Below are 27,375 nucleotides of genomic sequence, written 5' to 3' on the forward strand. Positions count from 1 at the left end.
GGGAAGGCATTTCTGAAGTATTTTTAATTTTTTACACATTACAGCACTTTCGCACCTCCCCAGTTTCACTAATAGCACAATGTTTAAATAAATGTAAAATGCCCTTAAGTATAAAAGTCATGAAGACAGTAATGTAAAGTGATTAGAGTAGCCCTAATTCTTGCAATTCATTTTAAGACTCCACCCCAATATTAACCACTATTATTTACCATTTACAGCAACAGTGTCATGATTTTGGGGTGGGAGAGAAATTAGTAATTGAGAACATATTGGGGTGGGAGGAAAGTCTGATTTGTTTTTCGCCCGAGTCAGCCAAATCCCTGGTTGTCAGCACTCATGAAGGGGCTAATCTTAGATAAGGAGCCTAACAGTAATAATTCCACAGTTCACCATATATGAAAAGTAATTATTTTTCAAAAGTATCAATTTGATGAGGAAACAAAGTAAAATATTGTATTTCAAGATCACAGTCTCTCAGAAAAATGACCACATTTTAACCAGTGAAGGAAGACCCTCTTCTCTTCTTATGGGTCTCAGCTGAGGACCAAGCCAAGCTAGTTTCATGCAAAACCTGCAGTAAAACCTCATCCCTTTCCATTCTGTGGCAGGAAAGCCAGATCAATCCCTGCTGTGGGGGAAAACAGTTTCAGTATTCCAGCCTTGGAGCTGGTTGAGCCTAATGTCTCATCACTGGTGTGGCTTTGCACACCAAGTCCATGGCTCTGCATACCAAGCACCAGCAGGTCCACTCTTCCAGATCCTCCTCTTTCCCTATCCTGTGCAGTTTTTCCCAATGGCTGCAGCGCTGGGGCTGAGGGGAGCAGGTCCTTCTGCGGCGGCAGACCTACCCGGAGACCTGCACATATCTAAATCCCTTTCAGAAATATTTTGGTCAAAAATTCTCTACTCCTTTCTTCTGTTCATTAACCTTTACCAGAGTGCTAATTCTGTATTCAAATATAAGGTCAAAGCTCTTAGCTGATTTTTTTTTCAGAAGAGCTAAGTGTCTTATCTAAAATCTTCTGGAGACAAATACCATGCCAGAAACACTCATCAGTGCCTCTTGACTGGCGCTGCCACCATCTCGCATCCCAAGAGCTAGTGGTACATCTGATGTGGGAGCAACTGTGCTAAAGAGATGAGTTACTAAAGGGCCATTATCTTTGGGAAATTCACTTTTTAAACGTACTCTCTTACATTATGGCCTTTTACAAAAAGGTGCTTAAGGCACTGAAACAAAGATCAAGACACTTATTGGAACTCCCATGACAAAAATGAATATACTGCAAAAACTGAGGTATCTTTTCCACTACATGTCTTCACAGCAGGGGAGGCAAACTGGTATTCAGACATTTCTGCTCTGCTGCATCTATATAAAGCTATTCCTGGATGAAAAGAATCTATCACCATACCCTGTGTCTGAGGGTGGCAACATGTGCACATCCGGTCTGGGGAGGAAAGTTTTGCTGAGCTGGAAAAACACCATGGAGCTTTCAGGTTTATTTAAGTTGAAATCAAAGCTCTGTTAAAGAAGGATGAGGCCCAAGATATGGGAACCAAGAGAATGGAATCAAGGAATGGAGCCAGTGGTCTGCCAGTAGTGTGTCAGCCCCGTGCCATGCTGCAGCCCTTTCCCCTGGGATGAGGAGATGGAGCCAGGTGTGAGCTGATGCCTGGGGAGAGCAGCCCTCTCCTAAAAGTGGAGCCTGAAACAGGCACTGAACATCTCCTCCCTCTTAGCATAGCTGCTGGGGGCTGTAAGAGCATAGTTTGGCAGCTTTGTAATGAGGTGAATATGAGGAAAAAAGCCCTGATGAGACTAGTAGACGCACAAGTAGCAGAGCAGGATGCTATTTGTTCCCTTTTCTAGGGCTATGCAGTGGAGAGTCAGATGGAGTTACCATTTTCCTTAACCTGGCTTATTGCTCACTGACAACCAAGGCATTAAGCTACGTCTGCAGCCTTTTCCAAAGAATGATGCAAATATCACGGAACAAAACTTACAAAGCCTATGTCAAGCATGTTGTTTAATTTAGCTTCCCATCACCTCTAACTCCACATGGTTGCCTTGCTAGCTTATTTTCCAGCTCACTGAGAGGAATATGGGAACTCTTGCCTGGCAGCAGCAAAGCAGCATGATGCCTGAGGTGGCTGAGGCTCTGAGGAGCAGCTCATGGGAAGGTCTCCTGGCCCGTCACTCTGTTTGTCTTTCTGCTTCTGATAAACACATAGATAGGAAGGATATGTGCACCTGCTTTTCTAAGAGTAATTTAGAAATGATTCATAGGGACTTAAAATCCTTAAGTTTTGGCAAACAGATATTAAATCTTCCTTATACAGAAAACTGTGCAAACGAGATGCATTGCTCCCCTGACACAAACTCCCAGGTTCTCTATTTTCTAAAGCTTGGGGGGTAATTAATTTGCAGTAGCTCACTCCAAAGTTAACTTTTTTTTCCTTGTTGTAATAAATGTAAAAAGGTCAAGGTTAATGAAGAAAAGAGTGAATTCAAAGTTCCGTGGAAAAAAACAACCCAGAGCTTTTAGCAATTCACTTAAATGAGAGAGAAAAACCAGTTCCTTTAACATTTTAAAGCTTTCATAGCCTAATGAACCATGCTACCTCCTGCAGCTTCTACAGAGCCAAAATTCCTGCTAGAAACTGTCTCATTAGCATGAAGTGGGGGCAGCCTGCCCTGCTCACTATGGCTCCCCAGGATGCTTTGCCTTTCCTGCACCTGATGAATTATCGCTACCTGAAGTGACAAGTCAAAAATGTTAAGCACATCTAAATGACTGCACCTCCCAGCCTAAATTAACTGCCCTGTAGAAGAGGAACATATTTTCATATAAGAAAAATAAAATAAGGCAAGGGTTGGGAAAAAACAGTCCTGCCATCTCACCATTAGACACTGACAGAAAACAAGGCTGTGGCTACTGCTCAGTCACATCTTTAAGGTTTATTCTTACTTGTGGTTACCATTTAAGTTGCTGTCATTGAGGTTAATGGGAGCTATGTACTTATGACTATAATGGTCTTTATAAGTGGAAAAGCTGATATTATTGCACATAAATCGCATTGTGTATTGTGCGAATTGTGTTTTGGTTCTGGCTGAAAAATAATAAAGAGAAGGATGGATGTGCATCAGGAGAGAACATAGTTCACCCTCTAGATACCAAATATAATATATATTATCATTACAGGCATTTTTTTATCTGGCAGTATAAAAAAATGTAGTGGAGAAATAATAAGCACTATTCTATTTGGAAGATAAGTGGGGAAAGCTCTGTGACTGTAGTGACCAGACCGGTACTTCACTGCCTCCTCCTTTCCCTCAGCTTTAAATTCTAGCTCACTGCACAAATGTAATTTATTCTGCTGATGGGGGCTAAGGTTTTACCTGCTGTCCAGCTGCCCCGGGGGCTGAGGCAATGAGAAGCACTGCAACTAAAATGATTTTCAGCTGTGCGATTTTTCATTGCTCCTTGCAAGTGAGTTCAAAGCTCATTGTATGGGAGAATCAAGTATGAAGTGAGAGCAGAGGAAAAGGTCTTTCCTGCATTTCTCCAGTCACCAGAATGGCGGGTGGCATAAATTAAAACAAACCCTCAGGGATAGTTCTGGCAGCCAGGAATTACAGAGACATCAGCACATAGGTGATGCACCACAGCTGATGACCATCATGCAGCAGCTCTCCTGGTGTGGAGCTCTCCTGTGTGGAGACCTGATGGCCTTGTCACAGCTCCCTTAAAGGCAAGAATGAAGCAGCCCGAGCAAGATGGGAATTTAGCCCCGCAGCCTATGCTAGGGCACAGATTTACATTCTACCAAGGGATGGGAAAGCTTAATATGTGCTAAAATATGAATGACTGAAGCCTGAGTTTATGGGAGGTGGCAAATATGCTGATCTCTGCATTTTTTAAACCAGGAATTTTCTGATGAAAAGGAACCTTTGAGCTCTTCAGGAATGAGGCTGAAAATGACAGGAACAAACAGGTATGTGCTCAGTGCTGCAGTTGCCCTGGACAAAACTCCCTGCCCTCACTCATAAAATTTGCGGAGCAGGATTTATCGAGAATCCCTTCCAAACAATCCTGAGACCCTTGTGCTGTTGCCTTGACATGGCTGTTTTCAGTTATGCTATCACAGAATAAACTCCCTCTCTTGCTTTCATTGCTCAGCAGAGAAACATAAAACAAGACCAAAAACCAGAGCCAGCCCAGACTGAGCCTGTTTGCAACATCCCTGTCTGTGTAATGGTGGTGCTTAAAGTTGGCCAAATTGAAAGTAAATTCCTCCCTCCCATGTCAGTATTTCTTTATGTACTCTCAATATTAAGGCTGAATGGAGAATTGTAATTCCTGTTTTTTTAAGTTTTGTTTTGCACTTTTTTTCCCCTTGTTTTAAAGAATTTTATGTTGCAAGCTGCAGCATGGCTGGAGGAGGGTGAGTGCGTGGCCCCTCCTGGAGCACTGCGGGAGGAAGGAGCACCCCGCACTGCACTCTGCCCTGGCTCGGGGCCACCCGAGGCAGCTGGAAGTTCCATCAGGACGTGGAAGGGGAGGTGATGAGCCTTTGGCCACACCAAGGTGCTGCCAGCCCCTTGGCAAACCCTGATGGCAAGGCGACGTATTACAAGTGCTAAAGTGTCAGGCTCAAATTTATCCTTTTCCTAAACTCCCTCACATATGTCGGCTTATGCCAGAATTATAAAATTATTTAAGATATTTTAAAAAGAAACTTTTTTTCATTTTCTTTTACTTTTTTTCTTCAAAGAATAAAACCTTCCATGGCAGGCTATGAAATATGGATTATTTACCTCCAGACTGGGCAAGTGTCTAGTCCAATCTTCAAAGTAAATGCATATTTAGTCTTTAAGGCAATTTGTTTATCCATGTAAATATGTATTTTGGTATAGACATTCTTTATAACACAGTTCTGTGGACTAAGTGGAGATTTTGGTAAGGGTAGCATTTACCATTGTTTGCTAGAATGCTAGCCTTGAAAATGTGCAAAAAGGCAGCTTGCACTGGTGATATTTTTTAACACTCCTGTATCTTAAAAACAGCATAGTTTCTAAAAAAAATACATATATTGAAAAGTCTAAAAAAAGCTGTCTAGCTATGAAGGATATATTTCCTGCCAAGTTACAAACCCTCAAGAAACTACATTTGTTCAAGAAGTTGTGAGACATCCTTTAATTCAGTATTAGTATAAGATCATGATCGGCAGCTGTATAATTAGAGCATCGTTGCCTCAGTGTATGTCACCAGTGCAATGGGAATTGCAGACCTGAGTTACTGCACAAGTAGGAACTTACAGTGTTACAGATTTTGGGATTTCCAATGTGGACAACAATCTTGATATAAATATTCAGTTATACTGCTTGTAGCTAAGCCATTTATTTTTCATGTTTAAAAGGTGGGAATAAATATAATAATATTTGCTGGACAGATATGAACAGTATGGGTTAATCCTTTGCAGAAGCATATAACAGACCCTCAAACAGTTGCCTGAAGCAAGTACACCCCACAAATCACAGGGCAGGTAGGTTTTTTAAATGTGTTCAATTCACAGCAGTCTGCACCGTCTAGTTTGGAAGAAAGTCCCAATAAGTCCCAATCTGTGCAATTACCAGTTTACCGCATGGAACAGATTCACCAAGAACCAAGTTTATTTATTTGATCAACACCGCCTACAGCTCCAGTCCTGCAAAAATTGAGGTCATTTGACTATATGTACTATGTCTGTTGAGTTAATCGGGGCATAAAGTTAAGCATGGCTGCATCTCTCTGTGGGACTGGAGGGCTGAGCAGGGAGAGCCTCAACAGCAGCCTGCAGGAGACCAACCCTACCAACCCCATGGGCACGCAGCGTGTGCACAGTCCCAGCGCGCTGCGCTTTGCACACACATAAGACACGTCTCCACTGCTGAACACGCAGGTCTGACTGATATTAAAAATCTGTTTCATCTAAGGAAATGCCATTGGCACTTAGGAATGTTTGTGGGTATTTCTTTCCATTTTGGACTTGACAATAATTTTGCATTTCCAAAATTAAGTGAAAACTCAGAGATGGGACTGAGTATCTTGTCTCTGTTATCCAGTGGCTCTACCTCATACAAATGCAAACAGTCAATACTTAATTTTATATATATTTATTATTTAATAAAGCTGCTGTTAATTCTATTCTGTTGCTGGAAATATCAGGTTCCAGATATCAGGAATCACTGAAACAAAATATATCATTGAAATACATAATTTCATCCAGCTACAGCATAGAAACATCTCTCAATTTTATGTGAGATGAAACATGAATTGGGCTATGCAGATCCTTTTTTCTTTCATCATAAAACTGTACTGACATAATACTTTCTGCAGCACCACTGTTTCTAGCAAATGGATTCTAACATACAACACTTTAAAGCTGCAATACAAGAGAGATCAGAATATCAGGACTACGTATAGTATAAATTGAATTTGGTTTATGCTATTTCCTTAAAGAGTGAGTATTATCATGTTATCAAACGTTTTAAAAAATGCCACATTTCTGAAAATAGTAACTGCTCAGCACACAGCTGTGAGTAATACAACAGTAATAGTACGATCTGTCAGTGAACATATGCAGAGTGACCCAGGACATTTCATTGCCATATTTTGGAGTCAACATATTTCTGTTTATACCCTAACTACAGCAGATTCACTGCATATTCTGTCTAAATGTTAGCATTGGATAGCATATATAGAGACTAGTGAAATTCAACGTCTGCCTTTTCAAATATGGGGGTATCTGAACTGAATTTGGATCTGCTGGGTATGCACAGTGCTCACCTGGTATTGCTAGCTATGAAAACCTATTGTCAGGAGAGAAGGATGTTGTACTATAATAACTGTGTTGCCTATAGGAGTTCATAAAACAAGGGAATAATAAATTCAATACTGGTTTTATTTTTCCTGTCATCAATAGTTGTTTTGTAAGCAAGTCAAGACCTCTAGGGTCACCAAGGGATCTTGTAATCAAGATTGTGGTTGGCCACAGTCATGGCCCAGCAATTTACACAGATGGCATTCTTCAATTCAGCTGTAAACTGTGAGCAATATTTTGCATTAATACTGTTCAGAGCTATTTAAACAAAAAAAAGTTAGTAGCATTAAATGCTATTTTGAGACTCGATCCTTCACTGAGTGAAAAGAGTGTTATTTTGATAGACTGCAGTACTAGGAAATCTTAGTTGCTGTGGTAAGATACTTGTACAGTCTTAGTACATCGGTAATGAAGTCCTGCCTGTAAAGATGATTCTATCATGGATGGCAACATGCACTTCAGTACAGTTATAGGAGCAATCTTGTTTTAATATATATATGTATTTTATATATATATGTATATATATAAAATTCTGCTTGATACTTCATGTATTTTCAGATATCTAATATTTAAAAGCATCCTTTATCATTGCTAAATTAGCCAAACCAGTACAAAATTAAGTGCAAGAAAAATACCAATTCACATAGTTTTTACCAGTAATACAAAAGGAACAGTGCAGCTTCTCCCATTTATGGCCAGTTAGGAATGTTGATATAGAACGACTAAGGGAAAATTTCCTACTTTCAAAGGATCTCTCAAAATAGTTTGTGTTCCAGTTTGTAATGGAAAAATAGTTTCTACAGAAGTTTACTTCTGGTTAGTGGTGGTTGATGGAAAACATGAAAAGGAGTTGGTACTGTCCTTAACTGATTGCCTAAAAACATTAAGTCTGAAGCAGCTTGATGAACCCCTGCGAGTGGGAGAGGAGGTTTTACTCTTAGCCTATAGCACCTTTGTCCTTAACTAGAGATTTCTTATGCTCAAAAGGATGCTTTAGCATTTCCCAAAACACATTCCGGATTTGTTGGAGAGGAAGAGGAAAGTAGTGTTTTATGAAGGCACACCCATGCTGAATTTGCAGGAAAAAGGAGAGAAAACAGAAAGCAGTACTGCACAATGCAGTTATAATACAAGGCTCATTCTTGAAACCTGAATATCATGCTAGAAGAAAATCTAGATATGTGTAATATTTTGAAGAAATATTTTGAAGGCAATATTATTTGATTTTTTATATAAAAAAAAAATCTGCGTAATGTGGATAGAATGCTATTTAGGAAGGGAACTGAATATTTGTATTGCAGCCTTAAAGAAGCACATTTTACTGCAATATTTTTTTTCTGTAAACTACGGTCTGCAACTCAGCAGACCATGACTGAATGCTTTTGAAAACTTGTAGATTACAAACATGAAATCACAATTAATATCCTCTAAAAGTAATTTCAGAGCTTTCACGTCTTAAAAAAGGACAATGTGTACTGCTTCACAACGTAATGCAGCTAATCAAAAAAAGGAGTAGAATTAAAGTATTTACATAATGAGCAATTCTACAGAAGGCGATCATCCCCATGTAAGCACTGCTGATTATATCCCACGCTGCTTTTAACAAACTCTACCAGATTGGATCCAGTCATCAGCACTTTCAGAGAATCCTTAAAAGCCTTTTATGGGTCTTTACACTTAGTGCAGAATGATGTTCTTCAGGTAGAATATGCTGGTGAGGGAGGACAGTGTCAACACAAGGTACCAGCAGGAGAAGAGGACTTCAGCGTCACCGGTGATCCCAAATGGGGATGTACTGGGAGCTGCAAAGAGAAGAAAAAGGAGTTAAGTGAAAGATTCCTCTCCAAGACTTCAGAATTCTTCATTTTCGTTAATTTTCTAAGAGAACTTTTAGGGTAGCGTAAGTGTTCATCTGAAAACCAGAGAACAAAAGTAGCCAAGTGTTTCCACTGCACTGCTCAGTGGATATTATTTTTTGTTTTAAAGAGGATAGATCATTATTAAGGCAAGCATTTAAGAATGTGAGTACTTAACACCAGATGAGTGCTTCGTATTTAAACATCTGAATAATTTATCTGTTTTTAAGTTACTGAGCATTAAGGTCTCTACTGAAATCAATGAGAAGTGAATATATTTAGATCTGTTTGAAATCAACTCATTTTCTGTCTGACTTTAGAGGCCAAAATTTGACAATTTTGCTTAGCTGAAGAGGGTATTTGTTTCCAGTCTCTCTGAAAAAATTGTATTTACTCACTTAAATAAAGCCTTTCTCAAATTCCTTAGTAAATATTATAGTAAGTAAAAAAATAAGATAAAATGTAAGAAAGCAGTGTCAAGAAACAAGTGAGGAGAGACAATCATTTCACCAGTCGTGAGCGGGTTGTCTGCTGGCTATCCTGACTGTGGCACAGAAGTGGACCTGGGCAGAAACTGGCAATTTTGGTCTTGTAAATACACAGGCAGGAGGAAGGAAAAGGACCTGTCACCTCACCCTGCACCGAGCCAAAGTTATCAGGATGATGCTATTGGGATGTGTGGCTGCTAAATAACCATTGTAGACTTGCTTTGGCTGGTAGATTTCTGTACTGAATTTCTCCCAAAATTTTCCTTTTGTATGATGCATGAAACCCTAACCTCTTATAGTCATATGAAGCAACATGTGCTTTTTGGTTGGACATTAGTGTCAAAGGTTTTGTTTTCCAAACTATAAGAATATACTGTAGATTATTGTACAACACAACGTCTGTGTCAAGTGCCATTTCTACAAGAAGGCATTGCTTATGTCAATGGCACTTTATTTAGATACACGTTGCCGAATCTGACTGAACTGACCCGATATCTGCCAGAAACATGGGTGGAATGTTCTGCCTATGTTCTGCCAGGATCATAGGTGGTGGATGCCAAGCAAGACTGAGCCAGCTTTGTGTCCATGTCCTGGTGCTCACAGCCTTTTCCTTGCAGAGGGCAGAGGTGTTGGAAAGGCAGGAAGTGAATAGAGATTTCCAAGCTCATTCCTGACAACTCATCTTGAGTAAGCTGAGGGTGTTCAGCCTAAAGGCTGCCCTGAAAAATGGAGAAACCACTAAACTGATTATTTTCACGAACACAGCAGATGTGTGTAAATGAGGAGGAGCGATCATACAGGAGCCCCAGGCTGGTGGGGTTTGGTTACCACATGGAAGATTCTGCCTTTTCTGCAGGACCACTCCCTTTGCCTTGTTACACTTCTGCTCTGAGGCATCCTCAGAGCACCGGGTTATCTGGATTGAGAACACCAAGAGATGATCTGAAGAGGAGACCTCAGCCAACAGCTCTACTATGCAGGTACATGGGAGACAGCTACACAGAATAGGTACCAGTGGTGCAGAAGGTAATTTTCCTGGGGCAATTCAAAGCTTGTCTGACCCTCTTGCCCAGAAGTGAGCTGTGTCTGGCAGCACTGCTGTCCCTCACCAATGCTAAGTCCACCTCTGGCACCGGGGTACAGCACATGCGGAGCTTTGGAATAAGCAAATTTTACCAAATCCTCACGTACTTCCTTTCTGGGCAGAGAAGAGAAGGAGAAACAAAGCATCCCTGGTGGCAGACACAAGCTGTGCTGCTGGGATGTCCAGGAGGTTTGCACAGTGCAAGCAGTATGGATTCCAGTGACGAGAGCAGGATCTCCCTCAGTGGGATTGATACCCAGGCTTGCATGGAAAGCCCTCCCAAGATGCACAATGATAATAAGGCAATGGAAGAGATTTCGCTAAAATCACAGCTTGTCTGGAGGAAAAGGAGAGACTACAGCAATCATCCAAGAAAATAAAGTAAAGCCGTGGTTTTCACCAAATTTTGTTTGCTTCTGCAGGACAGAGCTTTCAAAATTTCAAGTCTTGTTCAGTCCGAACACTGAAACATAAACATCCCTTTCCTTTCAATAAAGATGTCTGTGTTATCTGCTCCTGGGTCCATTTTCAACATATGACATTTCATTAGGCACAGAGTATGTAATGAAACAAAAAATCATTCACCTTTCCTCCCATGCAGAAAGGTTCAGGTAATAAAAAAAATTAAAAGTCAAAGCTTGATTTTGAAGCTTAATTTAGTGACTTACAACCATGACTATCTGCAGGACAGAGTGCTCTCTTTTCATTCAAAAGGAACTTTCTGTGGTAAGTCAGCATGACAAATCAACATTTAATTTATTACAAAAGTAAGGCTAGCAAGCTGAAGCATAGCATAGGTGGTTTTTAATTTTATCGTATTAAAAGAGTTTCCCCAATGTAAAGATAATTTGAGACACAGTGGCTATAACAGCGAATGGAAAATTATGTAAATCTGATTTCCTGCATATGAACCAATACTATCTTTCTAAAGCTTATTAAATCATATCTGGATTGTTTCAGCACAAAGGTACTAACTGAATTAATGGGGGAAAAAATACATAGACTTGGGTAGATAATAAAGAAGAATTATGGTTCCCAAAGCTGTTTTACCAGAAGAATTTGATGTGAAAGAAACCTGAAAGAGAAGTAAATCTGGAGCAGTTCAAGCCACTGGACTATGCTGGGTTTGAGTAAACTTCTCCAAGGGCTGAGTTCCTGTAGTACAAGGAGTTGCAGGATGCCAAACAAGTGCAGGGGCAGGTTTTGCTGATTCCTTGGCCATGTATTGACCCTATTCAATCCCACTATGTCCCACACCTCACCTCCCTGAGGAGCTGGGCTGTTGATGCTATGGCTGGGTCTAACAAACAAGGTTTCAGTTTTAAAAGAAATTTAATAAGATCTCTGAGTTTCTTTAAACCTGTCTTTGGCATTACAATAAAGAATGAAACCCAGTTGTGCTGCATGGCTTCCAGGTTCACTGGGACTGATGCTCTGAAAGAGCTTGAACCAAAATTTAAAATTCTCTATCCCCTTCAATACCTATTCCATTTAATCAGATTCCCTTAAAGAGGGCAAACTTGTGTGAGCCTGCTGTCATTTGGGTCTGCTGATTAGTACCTGCTGGATATTATCCCCAATATTAGAAGGATATGGAACTGTTGGAATAGGTCCAGAGGAGGGCTGCAAAGGTGATCAGAGGGCTGGAGCATGTCTGCTATGAGGACAGGCTGAGACAGTTGGGGTTTTTCAGCCTGGACAAAAGAAGACTCCAGGGAGACCTTCCAGTACCTGAAGGAGGCCTACAAGAAAGCTGGGGAGGGACTTTTTACAAGAGCTGTAGTGATAGGACAAGGGGGAATGCCTTTATATAGGAGAGGGGAAGATTTAAATTAGACATCAGGAAGAAATTCTTCACAATGAGGGTGGTGAAGCACTGGCACAGGTTGCCCAGGGAAGCTGTGGCTGCCCCATCCCTGGAGGTGTTCAAGGTCATGTTGGATGGGACCTTGAGCAGCCTGATCTAGTGGGAGGCGTCCCTACCCATGGCAGGAGGTTGGAATTAGATCATCTTTAAGGTCCCTTCCAACCCAAACCATTCTATGATTCTATGATATCATTTCACTTAGTGGGATCTGCTGTGGCATTTGCTGTAGAAAGCCAATATAAACATGAATCAGGAAATTTAGTTATGACCTATGTTTGAGCATACTGAGTTGTGAAATTCTAGTTTTTGTCATTCAGAGCTGAGGTGTCGAGAGTGCATGGAGATTTAAGCTGGACATTAGGAAAAAAATTTTCACAGAAAGGGTCATTGGGCACTGGAACGGGCTGCCCAGGGAGGTGGTTGATTCACCTTCCCTGGAGGTGTTTAAGGCACAGGTGGACAAGGTGCTAAGGGGCATGGTTTAGTGTTTGATAGGAATGGTTGGACTCGATGATCCGGTGGGTCTCTTCCAGCCTGGTTTTTCTATGATTCTATGATGCTATTCATTTTTGTATCCACATGGCCCCAAGAGTCTTCCTGAACAAAGAAATTTGTGTCATTGTGGAAATGTCCCCAAAATCTACTGTGTGTCAACGGGCAAACTGATCAGGAATTGGCTTCAAAAGGCTTTTTAAGAATTGGATACTGCAGATTTAGAATACCACACTATTTTATTTCAAATTGGAATTGTTAGCTGGAGAACATTTGACATATGCCTGCACAGGACCTGCAGTCCAGTCTGAGCACTGTGGTGCATTTCTTCAACACTCTAATTCACCTAACAGTGGAAAATGCCTGATTGTTCTTGTGTTTTCCTTTAATAATCTCTGTTGTAATTATCAGCCTGAATTAGAGCACCCTTTGAGCGGCTTGGCTGGCAGAAATGGGCAGGGTATTTCCTGATCATTTTTCTGGGGAACACCTGGTTCTCTCAGGTATGATGGACAGTGACTAAATAATTGGGAAAGTTTTGCCAGATCTTTATGCCTCTTAGCTTTAATTTGACTTCTGGAAATCTCCAAATATTTCTAGTCTCCAAAGTGAAATTATAAGCAGATGTTCCTCTCTCATTGTAAGTGGCAAAGTGATTGCATTAGTTAGCATACAGTTTAAATGTTGTGCTTGGCCCTTAAAAATCCTTAAAAATTAATAGCCTTCTCCAGTCCTTTTTTTTTCACCTCAATATTTTGATTAACTTTTCCTGTGGCTACCTGATTGCTCTGCTGACAAAAGATATTTTTGTTCCCTAATATTCATAAAATTCTGTAGATCTTTTGTGTTGTTCTAAAAACTTTAAAAAGTAAAGAAACTTACTTCTAAAATTTAAAGCTTCTTATTGTGGTCTCCTTAGTCATTCATCTAGAATGAATAATTATTTTTATAATACTAAGCAGTCCTTGCTTTCATTATCATTGATGTGTAATTCTAGGCAATGTTATTTTGTACTCAGACTGGGTAATATTCACAGGTTTCTTTGGTGGTTCTCTGTGTCTCTAAAAACTTTAGTTTAAAAGGACGCATACAGGCACACTTGCAGTCTTAATTATTGCATGAATTATTTGACTCTGTGATTACATCTGCAGCTATGCTGAGTATTTCCATAATACCTATCACCACCATTATAAAGGAACACTTTGTTTATAACTGATTTTCCAGTGCGTGAAGTATTGGTATGCAGAGATGGGAAGGAGAACAGTAGTTGGCCCACAGAGAATTATTTGGCTAAAGTTTCTGTTCCAGAACAAAGTCTCAGTAACTATCTGAACTAGAAATCAAGCTCATATTGTTTGGCTCCCCTCGTGCTGACCCGGCGGTGAAAATTCAGTTCAGAGTGATGATAGTTGTCCCTTAAAAAAAAGTGAATTTCCATCTAGAAGAGGACTAGAATGAGCTTGATGAAAAGTCTGATGTTTGAAAGATAAAATGACCTAGGATTTAGAAGATGCAATAACTTCAAAATATATCAGCTTCATTCATTGAGAGATGATAATTCAGTTTATAGCTAATGGAGAAATGAAACCCTGCGCCTGGGAGCAGGGTAACTGGATGCTGATGGTCCCATAGCGACGTTTGGGTGTTATCATGTTTCACTCAATGCATTGGTTGCCATCCATGTATGAGTGGAGGAAACGGTCCTAAAATTTCTGAGAGACACTTTTTCTGTGATGCCCAGTCCAGTAGGGCAGGGGCAGTTTTCTGAGCTAAGCTGCGCATACAGCAGCATCGCTGAAGAGCTGTGAAGAGCCTCGGTGGGGTTTGGCAGGTCCCTGAGCATGCCACCTCCAAAAAGATAGTTCTTCCCTCATGGAGCTCTGCAAGGAGCCTTGTACTCAGTCATCACCTGCTCACTGAGAGTAGCCCTCAATACTGACATACAGAAACAAATTTTGTGTGCACATTTTGTGCTGTGTCCTCATAAGCATTATCAGGCTCATCTAATCTCCCTTAATGCATCAAAATTATCAGTAGATCTGTGTGAGTCATTGCTCTTGTTGCAGCAGAGACATGTGGAGAAAGTTTCTGCTCCCCTTTCCCCCTTTGCTTTGTAAATCCCTGTGTTATTAATTATTGATAAAAACAGGTCTATCTCTCATGCTGGACGAGACCACATCTAACATCTTTCCTGGGAGTCATTTGCATGGTGTCACAGTCCAGCTAAAGGAGTATGACCACCAGCCAAGGTCCCTGTGTGCATGCCTCTGAAGTCCATGTGGTCTAATTAAGCTCTCCTTTATTCAATTTTAGTGATTATTCTACATAATCCTAATGTTTTATAACAGTTAGCAGTTTTGAAAATATTTAAGCACACTCTTAGCACAGATAGGATTATATTCATACATCTCTCCTGGTGGTGAATAGAAAGGAACAAAGTAGTATTATATCACTATCTCTAATTAATGCAAGAGATTAGGAAAAGTACTATGCTGAAACATGCAAACCAACATTTCCTAACACCAAGGACTGCATTAACCAGAAATAATTATAAGCTTTAATGCCGATGCCTTGTAGACAAAAGCACGGACCTCTTTAGGTTGTCTGAATAAGCAAGACTAATGCTGTTAAATGGATTATGCAGAGAGATGTTAATGAGCATTTCATCTAACTATATTCAGGTTAATGATTTATTATAGAAAAGCCTTAATAAATAGGGTTTTGTGCATTTAAAATATATGGAGAGGGATGGAATAAACTAACTCAAGGTCAAAGCAAAAAGTCAGAAAAAGATGACAAAGAGTGGGCTGTCAAAAATGTTTTTTAAAATAAAAGATTGTAAGATAATGGGACTCTGAAGGCTCAGCTGAGTTCTACAGATAACATCTCTAAATATTATTACACTTAAAGTTAGTTGAGGATTTATGGCTTTGGAGGAGCAGGTCGACGGTCTATAAAAGACTGAATTAGAAAGCAATGGCTTGTGATAGGAGACGTAATCTTCTTGGAGAGTGCTAGAACAGGCTTACAAGTGTTTTGACCAAAGGAAAGTTTGTCAAGAAGAGAAACCTCACTCTGTGCCTCAGATGCTGGGCAGAATTGTAGAAAGCTTAACCTTGAGAGAACAAAACCTTAAAAATCTTGTTTAAAAATAAATCAGCGAAGGCACCAATTTGTTTAGTCTTATGCAAATGCAATCATCCTCAAGGCTAAGTGCCCGAGACAGGAAATTTACAGTGATAGAAAATTCACTAGCAAAGTTAAATAGATAAATCTGTATGAGGAGGCCTTTTTGAAGTCTGTGCCAGATGGAGACTTTGATTAAACAGAGATTTGACGTGATCATAACCTGGAAAATGCTGATAATTTAAGTAATGTTGAAATGCATTTGGACCATGCCTGTAGTAGATGCGAGCTAGACATGGAGGCACAGAAATTCCTCTTCATTCTGATGTTCCTCTGTTACTGGTAGGAATCACTCAAATTCCTTTTAATGAGGGAAAAACTTGCAGCTCTGCCCGGATCAATGTCCCCAGAACACATTTGAAATGCAAAATGCTTATATGCTTCTTTTGGAAAGAATTTTGCTTTTGTATATTTTTCTAGCCAGGAGTCACTCAGCACTACTCAGAGACAAATATATCTGGAAATCCCTGAGAAAGGAGACAGGAAATATTGCAAAAGTTGTCCATGAGCTGACACTGCCTGAATGGATTTATGCAACTTTAGCTTATTCTAAGACAGAGCTGTGGAGGACATAGTCCAAAACTGCTAGGCTCTTAAAAGAAGGGCTTTGTCGTTCTCTGAAATGAGAGTGTTGGCAGGAAGATTCGGAAGATGAGTCACTCTGCAATACACTGTTGGAATTGATAAGAGAGGTGTATTATCAGGTCCTATGCATTGGCACTCACACAAAGCTGCTGTGAGGTGCATAAACTGTATAATGAATAGCTTATGCTGATTTGGTTTTAATTTTGAATTGAAATTAATAAGGTAGCATTTTTTGAGTCTTAAAATAAGAATACGGAGAATAAAATATCATTCCTTTAACTGCAGAGGCAAACCCCAGCTATTTGTTGCACTAAAATATTAAAGCTTATTCTTAAATATTTGAGATAAATATGCCACAAGCAATGCTTTAAAGTGCATATTGCCTCTTTCTGTTTTGTGTGTGTATCTATATATGCACAGAAAAGAAGAAAGAAGCATTTCTAGTTTCAGCCATAAAGACACCAGTTATGATAAGCTCTATACAAAATTTGAAACTGTTCTTTACACTGATTTTGACTGAGTTAAAATATAAAATATGATATTAACAGGACTAAAAAAGTCAAGCAATCAAAATGTGACAACTAGCTCAGTCACATACCATTGTAATTCATTGTAATTTCCTAATTGTGGGGAACTTTTCCTGGGAATTTGGGTTCCCTGGCTGCAGAAACAGATATCCAAGGAGGAAGCAGAAGAGACAGACTTCCCTCCCTGCCCTCCACAGTAGTCAGAGTTGCCCTTCCCTTTCCACCCTGTTCCACACTCAAAAGTAACTCATGCTAAATATTGTAAACAGCAAAGTACTGATTTAAAACAAGCTAAAAATATGCACAGTAATGTACATTTTAGGCAAGATGATTTTTGCTTGCTTATTAATGTGATGGGGCATGCCAGACACATTTTGCAGTTGTTCAAACTAGATCTACTTTGTGAACACTTAACAGCTGCATTTCATTAAGCTTATAGATGAAGCAAGACCATAACTGACAGAGGTCGTCAACTACGTGGAAAAATGTTTTTAAGTGTCTTAATTTCTGTTCTCAAATAACTCTCTGGAACAAAGCATCTCCAAAGTCAGCAGCTTCTAAAAAGTACTTAGTGCAAGCATCTCAATATCTATAGTATGAATACAGAAGCACCTCTCTAACCATCATAGTTTGACTCACAGAAGCACCTCTCTAACCACTATAGTTTGACTCACCAGCAATGTATTATCTTGCAAACAGAATTGCTCTCTTTTCTAACGAGAGCATCCCATGCTCGGGCTGAAGAGGAGTTAAAAACAGCCATCCTTTTCACAGAGTTGCATTTGGAAATACAGGCCTGGGCTGGGATGAGCTTTGGTGGCAGCAGCAGGGAGCAGCCACGCTCCAGGGGTGGTAGCAGTTACTGAAGGGGTTGTTAAATGGAGTTATTTTTCTCCAGTTTCACTGTCTGCCTCAAGCCCTGCCTGGGTCAACTGCCTCTCAGCAGACTCTCTCCTATGAACAACCCACTTTCAAAAGCTGTGCTAACAAATGGAACCCTAAAATTTTAGATTTTTTTTTCTCTAAAACTCATTCGTCCTTTCTGTCAAATTCCAAAATCTGATGTTTTATTTTCCAAATTATCGTTGACTCTTCTCAATAGAAATGCAGGTTTAAATCTGATTGTGGTTGTTCACAGCAAAACATTTAATGTTAAAAAAGGTGCTGTTTAGAGAAAAAAACTATCTCTATTTTGTCAGACTTATAAATGGTGAAATTTTTCAGCTAATTGATAATTTAAAAAAAACAGAATCATTTGATTATATATGTAGTTACAGATAGATTGGCAAAGTTGTAGTACCTTAATTGAGAGAGGGTAAGAGAACCTTTTAATTCAAATTAAATGGATGCTATTGTTGAAGAGTATTTAAAATATTAGGAAAAGCCTTCTCCAAGAAGGGAGGCTAATGGGGTATCTTATACTTAGGCACAAGATCCTGACAATTCAAAAACCTTGATTTTACTTTTACTTACTACATGTGCCAGAGGAATCAGTGTGGTCTCCAGTGTCAATGTCAGTTTTTGGGAAGAGTTCAGCACCTAATCATTAGTGATGTGATAGTAAGGGACCTACGGAAGCTATCAACATTTTCTGTTCAGTATGTGTACACCCTCAAATTTTTAAAAAAACAGGCTACAACCCAAACTACTGCATTTGAATATGTTTGAATATGATTACTTTATATTGCTACTGTTTTCACAGCAAAATGGTGTTGTTAAAACTTTATTACCTAGGTGTGTTTTGTTTCCAAACTTGCATTTTAAATTTTAGCATGCAGTTGCCAATAGAAAATTCCCCATTTACAAGCAATTATCACACAGTGGTACCTAAAAATCCCTGTAGTTATTGTTCACTCTAATTATATGGTCATGCTGTGGTTCCTACCTGGTAGTGTTTATAAGTGTAGGCTTTTCAGTGGGAGCCAGGCATGCACCGTTTTTATTACTCCATATTTCTGTATCTACAATGGATTCTGGTAACATGAAAAATGGGCAGTGGTGATTTGGAGAAACTCTTAACAATAGCATCCCTAACACAAAAGCCTGTTTTGTAGATAATCGGTGTAAATAATAGATTCCTAACATTCTGCTGTCTATCAAGTTATTTCTTCAAGCAAATGTCTCTGGGTATCATAAACTCAGAAAAATAGTGGAGCTCAGACAAAGCAGGCTCATTCTAATCTTTCAGATAGTGCAGACATGCTTTTGTTGCAGCTGCAAAAATAAAAACAAATTTTAAACCCTTATGCATTGTTGTAGAGCGTATCTTTAATGGAATTTCATTTAGACATATATAAACTTGATCATATGAAATAAAACCCCCACCCTTCCATTAAATATTGCAAGGGAAAAGAATCCTGCTAATACATTAATAAGATAAATGAAGCAGGCATGAACACAGACTGCCTTAGTGTTTAACAGGATAAAATAGCACAACCTTGACATACCTGGTTTCTACTACAAGGAATATTTTATAATCCCAAGAAGTATTTCTGAGGAAAATTACTGTGAAGTAATAGAATAAAATTTGTCTTTATAGATCATCCTTGGTACTCAAGTTCTCTCAAATGTCTTTGTACAGATGAGAAGTGCAGTTGTATTGGTACAAATAAAAAATCTTTCAGAACTACAGATGTGTATCAGCCTCTGAGGTCTGGGACAACTTCTAACAGATGGAGGAGATGCCAGACCCAGTCCTGGGATGAACCCTGTGCTTAACGGGATCATCAACTGATCTCTGCCTTTAGCTAGTAAAGGAGACAGCAGATATCAGCCAAATGCCTTGTCTGGAGAATAAAGCAGAGTACTGATCAGACACCTCACTCTTTGTCAAGGCAACCTGAGCCTGAACATAACTGTTCAGAGCAAAGAGCAGTGTGCACCCTGTCACTGACAGTCCCAAACCATGTCTCCCACATCTGCCAACACTGACCAGCAATATTGCAACTGTCCCAGGGTGACCTGAGCTGGGATTGTAATGTAAGAACCTCAAAGTTGAATGTGCTATGAGGAGAAGCAGCTGCATGCACTTCAGAGGGCAGATAAAAATTGAAAATAAACTTAGATCAATATTTTGAAAAAAATAATTCAATTTGATAAGACCAAAACAATTCTGTTTTCTAACAAAAACAGTCAGCTGCATGTGTACTGGAAGAACAAGAATTGATTCTGTGACAATTCCTCAGGAAAGCATCTGTTATTACAGTGGATCATCCATGTTATCTTGTTATGAAAGGTCAAATAAGTTTCTGGGGTGTGTAAATAGGACTGTAGCCCATGAAGTACAGCTGCTACTCTCCTCAGCACAGGAGAGCTGTGTTAGCATGAATGGGTGACTCTGGGAGATGCACAAACCAACTAGACAGAGCCCAGAGAACAATAAGGAAAATATCTCACTGAGGAGAAAGGCTTGCAACAGCAGGGCAATTCAAAACCCAAGAAGGAGAGTGACTTACAATAACAACTGAGATGCCGATAAGGATTGTCTCTGGAGAGAGTAAGGGAAGGATCTGCTTGTGTCTGTAGCAGGTAGAACAAGATCAACAAGTCTGACCTGCAGCAGGTAGGACCCAAAATAGCTATGAATGCAACACTTAGCAGTGGATTTGCACAGGAAGGATGAGGCATCTGCATCATTACAGAGTTTTAAGAGCAGCTAATATGTAAAACATATCTGTCAGAAATAACACTAGTGACTACTTTCTTCACCTGTGGGAAGAGTTTTTTCTAGATGTTCTCTTTGAGCTTTAAAAAAAACAATAATCCATGAATGCATCATAATTAGCAGTGACTGAAACACTTAATTTCTTTCTGGAAATGGAGATACAGCACGTTCCACAGGAGGAAAAGAACAGTGGCTCATTTCAGAGACAGAGATCAACTACACCAGCCTGCAGCCTTGGAGGCAACTCCCCAGTCCACAGCACAGGCTTCAGCTCCATTTCCCTCTCCTAGAAACTGTCTCTCACTTCTTTCCGATGGCTTAAGGAGATGCCTGTTGTGTGCAAACTGTGCAGAAAACTTTAAACAGATCTTTAATTCTCGTAGAAAAATGAATGCAGCTGTGGAACCTATAATTAGCATATACCTCTTGGCTTATAAAGTCCTGCTCTGCTGTTGAACCGTGTCTTGTGATTTTCTTCATAAATATTTTAAGATCTATCTTAAAAGCAGTTACTTGTCTTCCACTGGGAGCAATCAGTGCAAGGTTTCTCTACAGTTGCACTTCTGAATGGGCAGGAATTTTCTTATTCCCAGGATAAATTTATCTTTGGATAAGCTCTGTCTCCTCCTGGATCTCACTGCCCTGTTTCCACAGGCACCACTCGTGCGTGGCTTCACATTGTTAGACTAAGCACTGTCTTCTAGACTCCTTCGTCTTTCTCTTCCCTCTCTTTGCATAAAAGGAACAACAACATATTCAAACACCTTACATAAACTTGCAGTTCTTACCCATTTCTCTGTGAGATCAGACCTTGAAGGGCTATAATTATCATTAATGTTTCTGTATTAGAGCTATTAATAAGTTAAAGGGCACTGTAGTTTTTACAGCTTGAAATAAAACCTGAATTCCGTTTTCTTTGAGTTTGCCAAGCTTTCCTCTCCTTTATATGTACTAAAGATTTTTTTGAATACCATTTCTTGTTTTATTGCAACAGTAATCTCTTTGGTAAGGTTACCTTCAGTGACTCAAATAGCTTTACCTTCAAATAAAAGTTATTACTTAGCACAAAGGCCAAGCAAAGAGTTCTTTCTGGAATCATATCCATTCTACCTCTTTGGAGCATATAAGAGAAAGGCTGAATAAATCCGAATGTAGCATAGCTTGATGGTCAGAGTTATATGATCTACTACAATGTATTAATGATCTAGAAATACAATAGGTTTTCATTAACAAAATAAGGCTTATGTAATAAAAAAAGTCCATGAAACGGTGACAATTCCAACTCAAAATTTTAAAATAATTCAAGGGAGATTGTCATATTGCCATACCCCCTGCTTAGTTATGCAGACAAAACTACAAGGTTGGTTTCAGAAACGCAATCCGTCTGTAAGCACCTCTAGGCAAAAACCAAAATGAAACTCCAAACACATCCCCCCTGCCCAAAACCCCAAACATGAGCCTATTTGCAGATGTTTCCATTAAGACTGTGCTGAGTAGGCTGGAACACAACTGCATAGTACTGAAATAAAAAAATAGCATCTGTGTCACCTGGCTGATAGATAATGAGTTATAATGCAATAAATAACATAGTCTTGCTTCTTTTTGCTTAAATAGATGGGCCATTCTGTCTAACTAACCTCTTCTTTCTGGTGATGCTTACTGGGGGCGTAGCCTCCTGGTCATTGCCCGAAAAAAAAAAGAAACAGCCTAAAGAAAATAATCTGAGTTTCACTATCAAGATATTTCTATGGACATCTGAAGCCTACTAAATTTACTGGCAAAAGCATTAATTCCTTGAACTGAGAATTGGACATGACAAATTATTTTTTTTTTCACTGGATCTCAGAATTACCAATGCTTTATAAAAGAAAGGCAACAACTTCATATGCAGTTGTGTAACCTGGATACCACAATATACAACATCCTATTATCTATCAGCAGCAAAACAATTTAATAACTCCAGTGTAGTCAGCACAGCTAGGAAATGCAGATTATGTTTGTCCCCACATTTAAGAATGCTGCTCAAAGCCCAGATTAACATATTCTAGCTCTGATAGGAAAGGATATGGTAAAAGATAAAGACCTCTTATTTAGTATGTACTAATCACACGTCTGTAGGAAGGTTCTGCATCACTGTACACTGGATTCTGAGTGGCTGGATGCAAGAACACTTTGTGTTGTATTTCTATGGATGTTATGCTGTTAATGCAAAGAGGACTGGCAAGTTCCCCTAGTCCAGCTTCCCATGAAATGTCAGACCAGGTGGTATTTTGATGTCCTTTCCAACCTGGGCTGTTCTATGATTCATCATATTTCCCAAAAGCTCAGTAAAGGTATCCCAGTTCTGAGGTATACATGGACTCAGGCACAAGTTCTGAATAGGTAGTGAGTTGGGGTTATTCTTAATCATTATGTAGTTTAAGTTGTACAAATGTCCAATTCCCAAACTGTCCTTCTTGCCCCAAATTTGATGAGAAAACCATTTTTCTTTGTTTATGAATGGAAAACCCAAAAATTTGTAGAAAGTTGAAAAGATGCTTATCTGTTGAGAATGAAACATAAAATCACTTTTAGATCAGTTTTCTAAATATATGTAGCTAATTGATACTAAAACTAATTCCTGTTGCATTTATTTACATGAAATCTTAGCATATGAGGCAATTGCACGTCCCGCATACTGTAGACTTACATGATGTGTGTGATTATCTGGCCCTGGATATATACTACAGTGATTAAATACGGATGTCACATTCATCTTCCAAGCTTTGCTTCTAGAAAGATGAGCTTGTTTAGCTGCAGTATGATATGCATGCTATTTCTAAAGCACATAGTATGCTATTTTTTGTTGTTGTTGAAAGTTTCTATTTGAAACTTTCAATTTTTTATAGACTATTTTAGATTGGAAAAAATGTACTAAAATGCTGTAACATACATATGTGTCATTATTCAAAAGTAAAAAATTCTTACTTATTTTGGAGAAGTACTTAGCAGACATAAGTGCTTGCTAATGTGATCAAGTACAACAAGTTTGTATGTCATGAGAGACATACTACAGTTTTCAGCTACAGGTCTTACCAGAATATCTCTCACTCCATAAAACCCTTCCCTCCCACATGTGTGCTCCACTCTGGTGTGCTCTTGGCTCAGTCACGGTAAAGCAAACCACAAAACCAGTTTGTACCCACTTACCTGCATATCTACAGTACACATCTAGCCCACATTCTGTTATCATCTGTAGCAATTGCAATCAACAAAACCAATTATCTGTTGTTTTCCTTAAAATTAAGTTTAAAATAATACACAGAGGGTAATGACATCAGGTCTAGAACAGGCTGACACTGTGTTCTGCATGAAAGCCCAAAATTAATTAGAGGAGAATGGATTATGATCTTCCACTAGAAATGATAAACACAGCTTCCGTTAAGAGGACATTGAGAAGAAGACTAGGAAAGCACTGAGGAAAATACTGGGTCTCAATCTCATTCCCCCAGGCCTGTATTGTAGTATATAACTTGAGAGATCCAGTTCTCATCCGTATCTCAAACCATGCACTCTAGAAAAGTTCTTTTGTGAAGAGGAACCAAGCAATGCCAAGAACCACAGCTCTCCATGAAAGATAACAACGCTCAGATTTCCATACAAAGTGTATAACTTCTGAGTTGCCTGCAAGGGTTCAGATTTTATAATCTGCCCAGTTCAGAACCATGATACTGTAGAGAAACTATAGAGTTATAAAGTCAATTGCTAAGAAACGTGGATTGTTTTGAAAGTAATATGCAGAGTGTGTGCTTTCAGATACTTATGAACATAATTTTGGCAGCCTACAATAACTGCTTCTCTGACAATGTTGCCCTCATTTGTAAGTGTCACATATGAGAAAAGGAAAAGCATTTTAATGTGACAGAAAAATTTTACTTCGGAGCTAATTACTTTAATTTGATAGAATTTTTGGCTCATCTGCATACTTGACAAGTATTTACAACTTACATTGGTAATTAGAGGATGGGTCTTGTCCTGAAATATTGTAAATAGCTCTGAAGGCATTTTCTAATCCTTCTAACTTTTACAGGAAATGAATTTATTAGTAGTTAATATGTAAAATATTTGTACTTCTGACCTTTTGTAAAACATTCTTTCTCTATTTTAAATGATTGGTTGTCAGAAACTTTTTCCTCAAAATGAAGTGTGACATTGTAAATAAGCTCTTGAATTAAGCAGCATATTAAATCTATGTATTCAGTAGCAACCTTTGATAGTTCTCATATATCATGAAGATTTTGTTGGTTCTGCTACACTGAGGCAATGTCATATAGCATTGTGAATGGTAATTTTTTACATTGAACTTCACAGTTTCTGGACAGTTTCAACATAACTCTTCTGATCTTGACAAAGGATATTGAGTTAAACAGGTTAGTACATGATTTCTTGCCTTTTTTTTCATGACACGATATGAGAAAGGAACTTTCTTGCTGGAGGAACTGACAACCTTTAAACAAATCTTCCTGTGAAGTGGTTGTCAAATGATTTCTAATGATGTTTTTTGTTATTCAGCTGTTCTGTTGATTTTCTTAAACATTCCTTTGGGGTTTCTCTTGGTCATATTTTTGCATAGTCTATACACTGATTTTGTAGGTATATTAAAAAGAAGGAATCTGTAGAATTCTACTGCTGAACCTGGCTAATAGCCAATCAATTAATTATCAATAGTGCTTTTGCTATAATAATGTGATGAATGAAATAAATAATAAAGTTGAACTGTTTACTCATGCCAGAAGAGTTTAAGCATGGTGACAGCTTGCATTATAACTGACTAGACCAGCATTATCTTTTGAGTTTGTCTTGTCTGTCAATACTGCTTAATCTTGTACTCTCTAATGGGATACGTCTTAAATAGAAGGGCACTGGATAAGTCATATACATAAAAGAGATCTACAGCTAGCAGGCATGTGAAAAATCCTCTAATATATATTTTTATGAAACTACCAGCACATTATGTGCTCAGTAGCATAAATAAAAAAGCGTGTTACCCTGGCAATTTTACAGTTACTACATTAGTTAGTAAATGCAATGGCCACCCTTACTTTCCTGTAATAAAAACTGCTGAGCCTTTTCATGAAAGATGATTGCAATTTCCACTGGCCCGTATATGCAATGAGAAACATAACTCATCAAAATCTGAGCTATTTGCTCTGAAGATACAAGACCGTTTTTCTTGAACACTTGACGTGACATTAACTATTCATGAAACTTGAGCATTCAAACAGTGCCTAAGTAAAATTGTTACTACTTTTCAACTTGATTGAGATCTTTTTTTGAACTAGACTCTACAGCAGCCAGCAAAAGGGCTCTCCAAGTGTAAGAAATGCAGAAACTGCCCAGGTACTGTAGCTGTGAGCTATCAATTTGCTGAAAAGTTGAGTTCCTCCTCCAAAATTGATTAATGATAACTGCTTCCATTTGGGTCAAACAGTATTTAACTGCTTGTAAATTTTAATTAAATGATTTGTCACTTTGAACATATAGTTTGTCATCTTGTAGCTAAGCAATGTGTCTTTATCAGAGAATGACTCAAGGGGAAGACATCCATCTTCTCTGTCATTTCACCCCCCATTAAGATAATCTGGCTATTGCGCAGTATGTGAGACTCCATGAAACGGAATGTGCTTCCTACGAACAAGTCCATCATGCAAATTATAAAAACACAATTTCTTCCTTTCATCATTAACATACACCTAACTTTCTGAGTACAACAAATCCTTTCCCCAACAGCTCAGTGAAACAGATTTTTTCCTTCCAACAACTCACTTTTTCCTATTTCATGTCAGGTGACACCTGTAGCTATTCTTAGTCAGCTACCCAAGAATCTTTTCTGTGCCTACAGTTATCTTTACTTGCAAGAAGTTGATTTCAGGAGAAAGTAAAGAGAAGCTTATAAGCTGTGTAAATCCATTGACTGACTAGAAATGATGGTTTATTTTAATTGGTTTTCATGACTGTATAGCTCTAAGCCTCCTTTCTGTGTAACTTGTTATGGAGTCTTTGTTTCAATGAATTTAAATAGGTCTTCTGCATGTGCATGCTATACAGCACTGATACAAGGACATGAGTTTCATATACATCTTCCTGTCCCTGTAATAAGGTTTAATCCTTCAAGGCAGAGGGCTCCTTGTTTGTTCTTCTTTGTTTCTGTGACTACCTCCTGAGTGTGCAAGGGCTGATGAAATGAAACGTTCCCCTTTCGTGGAAAGGGTCATTGGACACTGGAACAGGCTGCTCAGGGAGGTGGTTGAGTCACCATCCCTGGAAGTATTTAAGGGATGGGTGGATGGAGTGCTGAGGGACATGGTTTAGTGATTGATAGGAATGGTTGGACTTGATGCTCCTGTGGGTCTTTTCCAACCTAGTGATTTTGTGATTCTGTGAAAGCCCTTGCTTCTGGAAGTGGCTTTGGATTGATCTTCTGCTTGGGCTTACCAAACTGCAAGATTGGTGGTGGAGCCTTTGCTGAGCCCCTGAGCCTCCCTGGCTGACGCTGCTTCTCCTCTGCAGCTTTTACGTTTGGTGCAGGATTTTGTATCAGAAGGCTTTTCATGGATCATCCTTCCCCATTCACTTTTCAGCTTAATACAGAGGATTTTGGAGACATTATGGCTCAGCTTTGCATATATTATTTTGCAGAAGAGAAAAAACCCCAACAAACAGCAGTTGAGAATTTTCAAAGCTGACTGGGAGTTTTAGGCAAGAAACTCCTGTTAAGACTTA

At 39.0% G+C, this 27,375-nt stretch overlaps 1 protein-coding gene across 1 annotated transcript in view; it reads right to left on the reverse strand.

Annotated features, from left to right (window-relative positions):
* Positions 1 to 6,012: 6,012 nt before the first annotated feature.
* LOC138723105 (neuronal growth regulator 1-like) overlaps positions 6,013 to 27,375 on the reverse strand; it is a 290,616-nt gene continuing 269,253 nt past the window's right edge. The window contains exon 7 of the mRNA XM_069861992.1: positions 6,013 to 8,666. Coding sequence (XP_069718093.1) covers positions 8,542 to 8,666 — 125 coding nt within the window. The 3' untranslated portion in view covers positions 6,013 to 8,541. The remainder of the gene's footprint in view (positions 8,667 to 27,375) is intronic.

Source organism: Phaenicophaeus curvirostris, chromosome 8 (assembly GCF_032191515.1).
Source record: "Phaenicophaeus curvirostris isolate KB17595 chromosome 8, BPBGC_Pcur_1.0, whole genome shotgun sequence".
Classification (NCBI taxonomy): domain Eukaryota; kingdom Metazoa; phylum Chordata; class Aves; order Cuculiformes; family Cuculidae; genus Phaenicophaeus; species Phaenicophaeus curvirostris.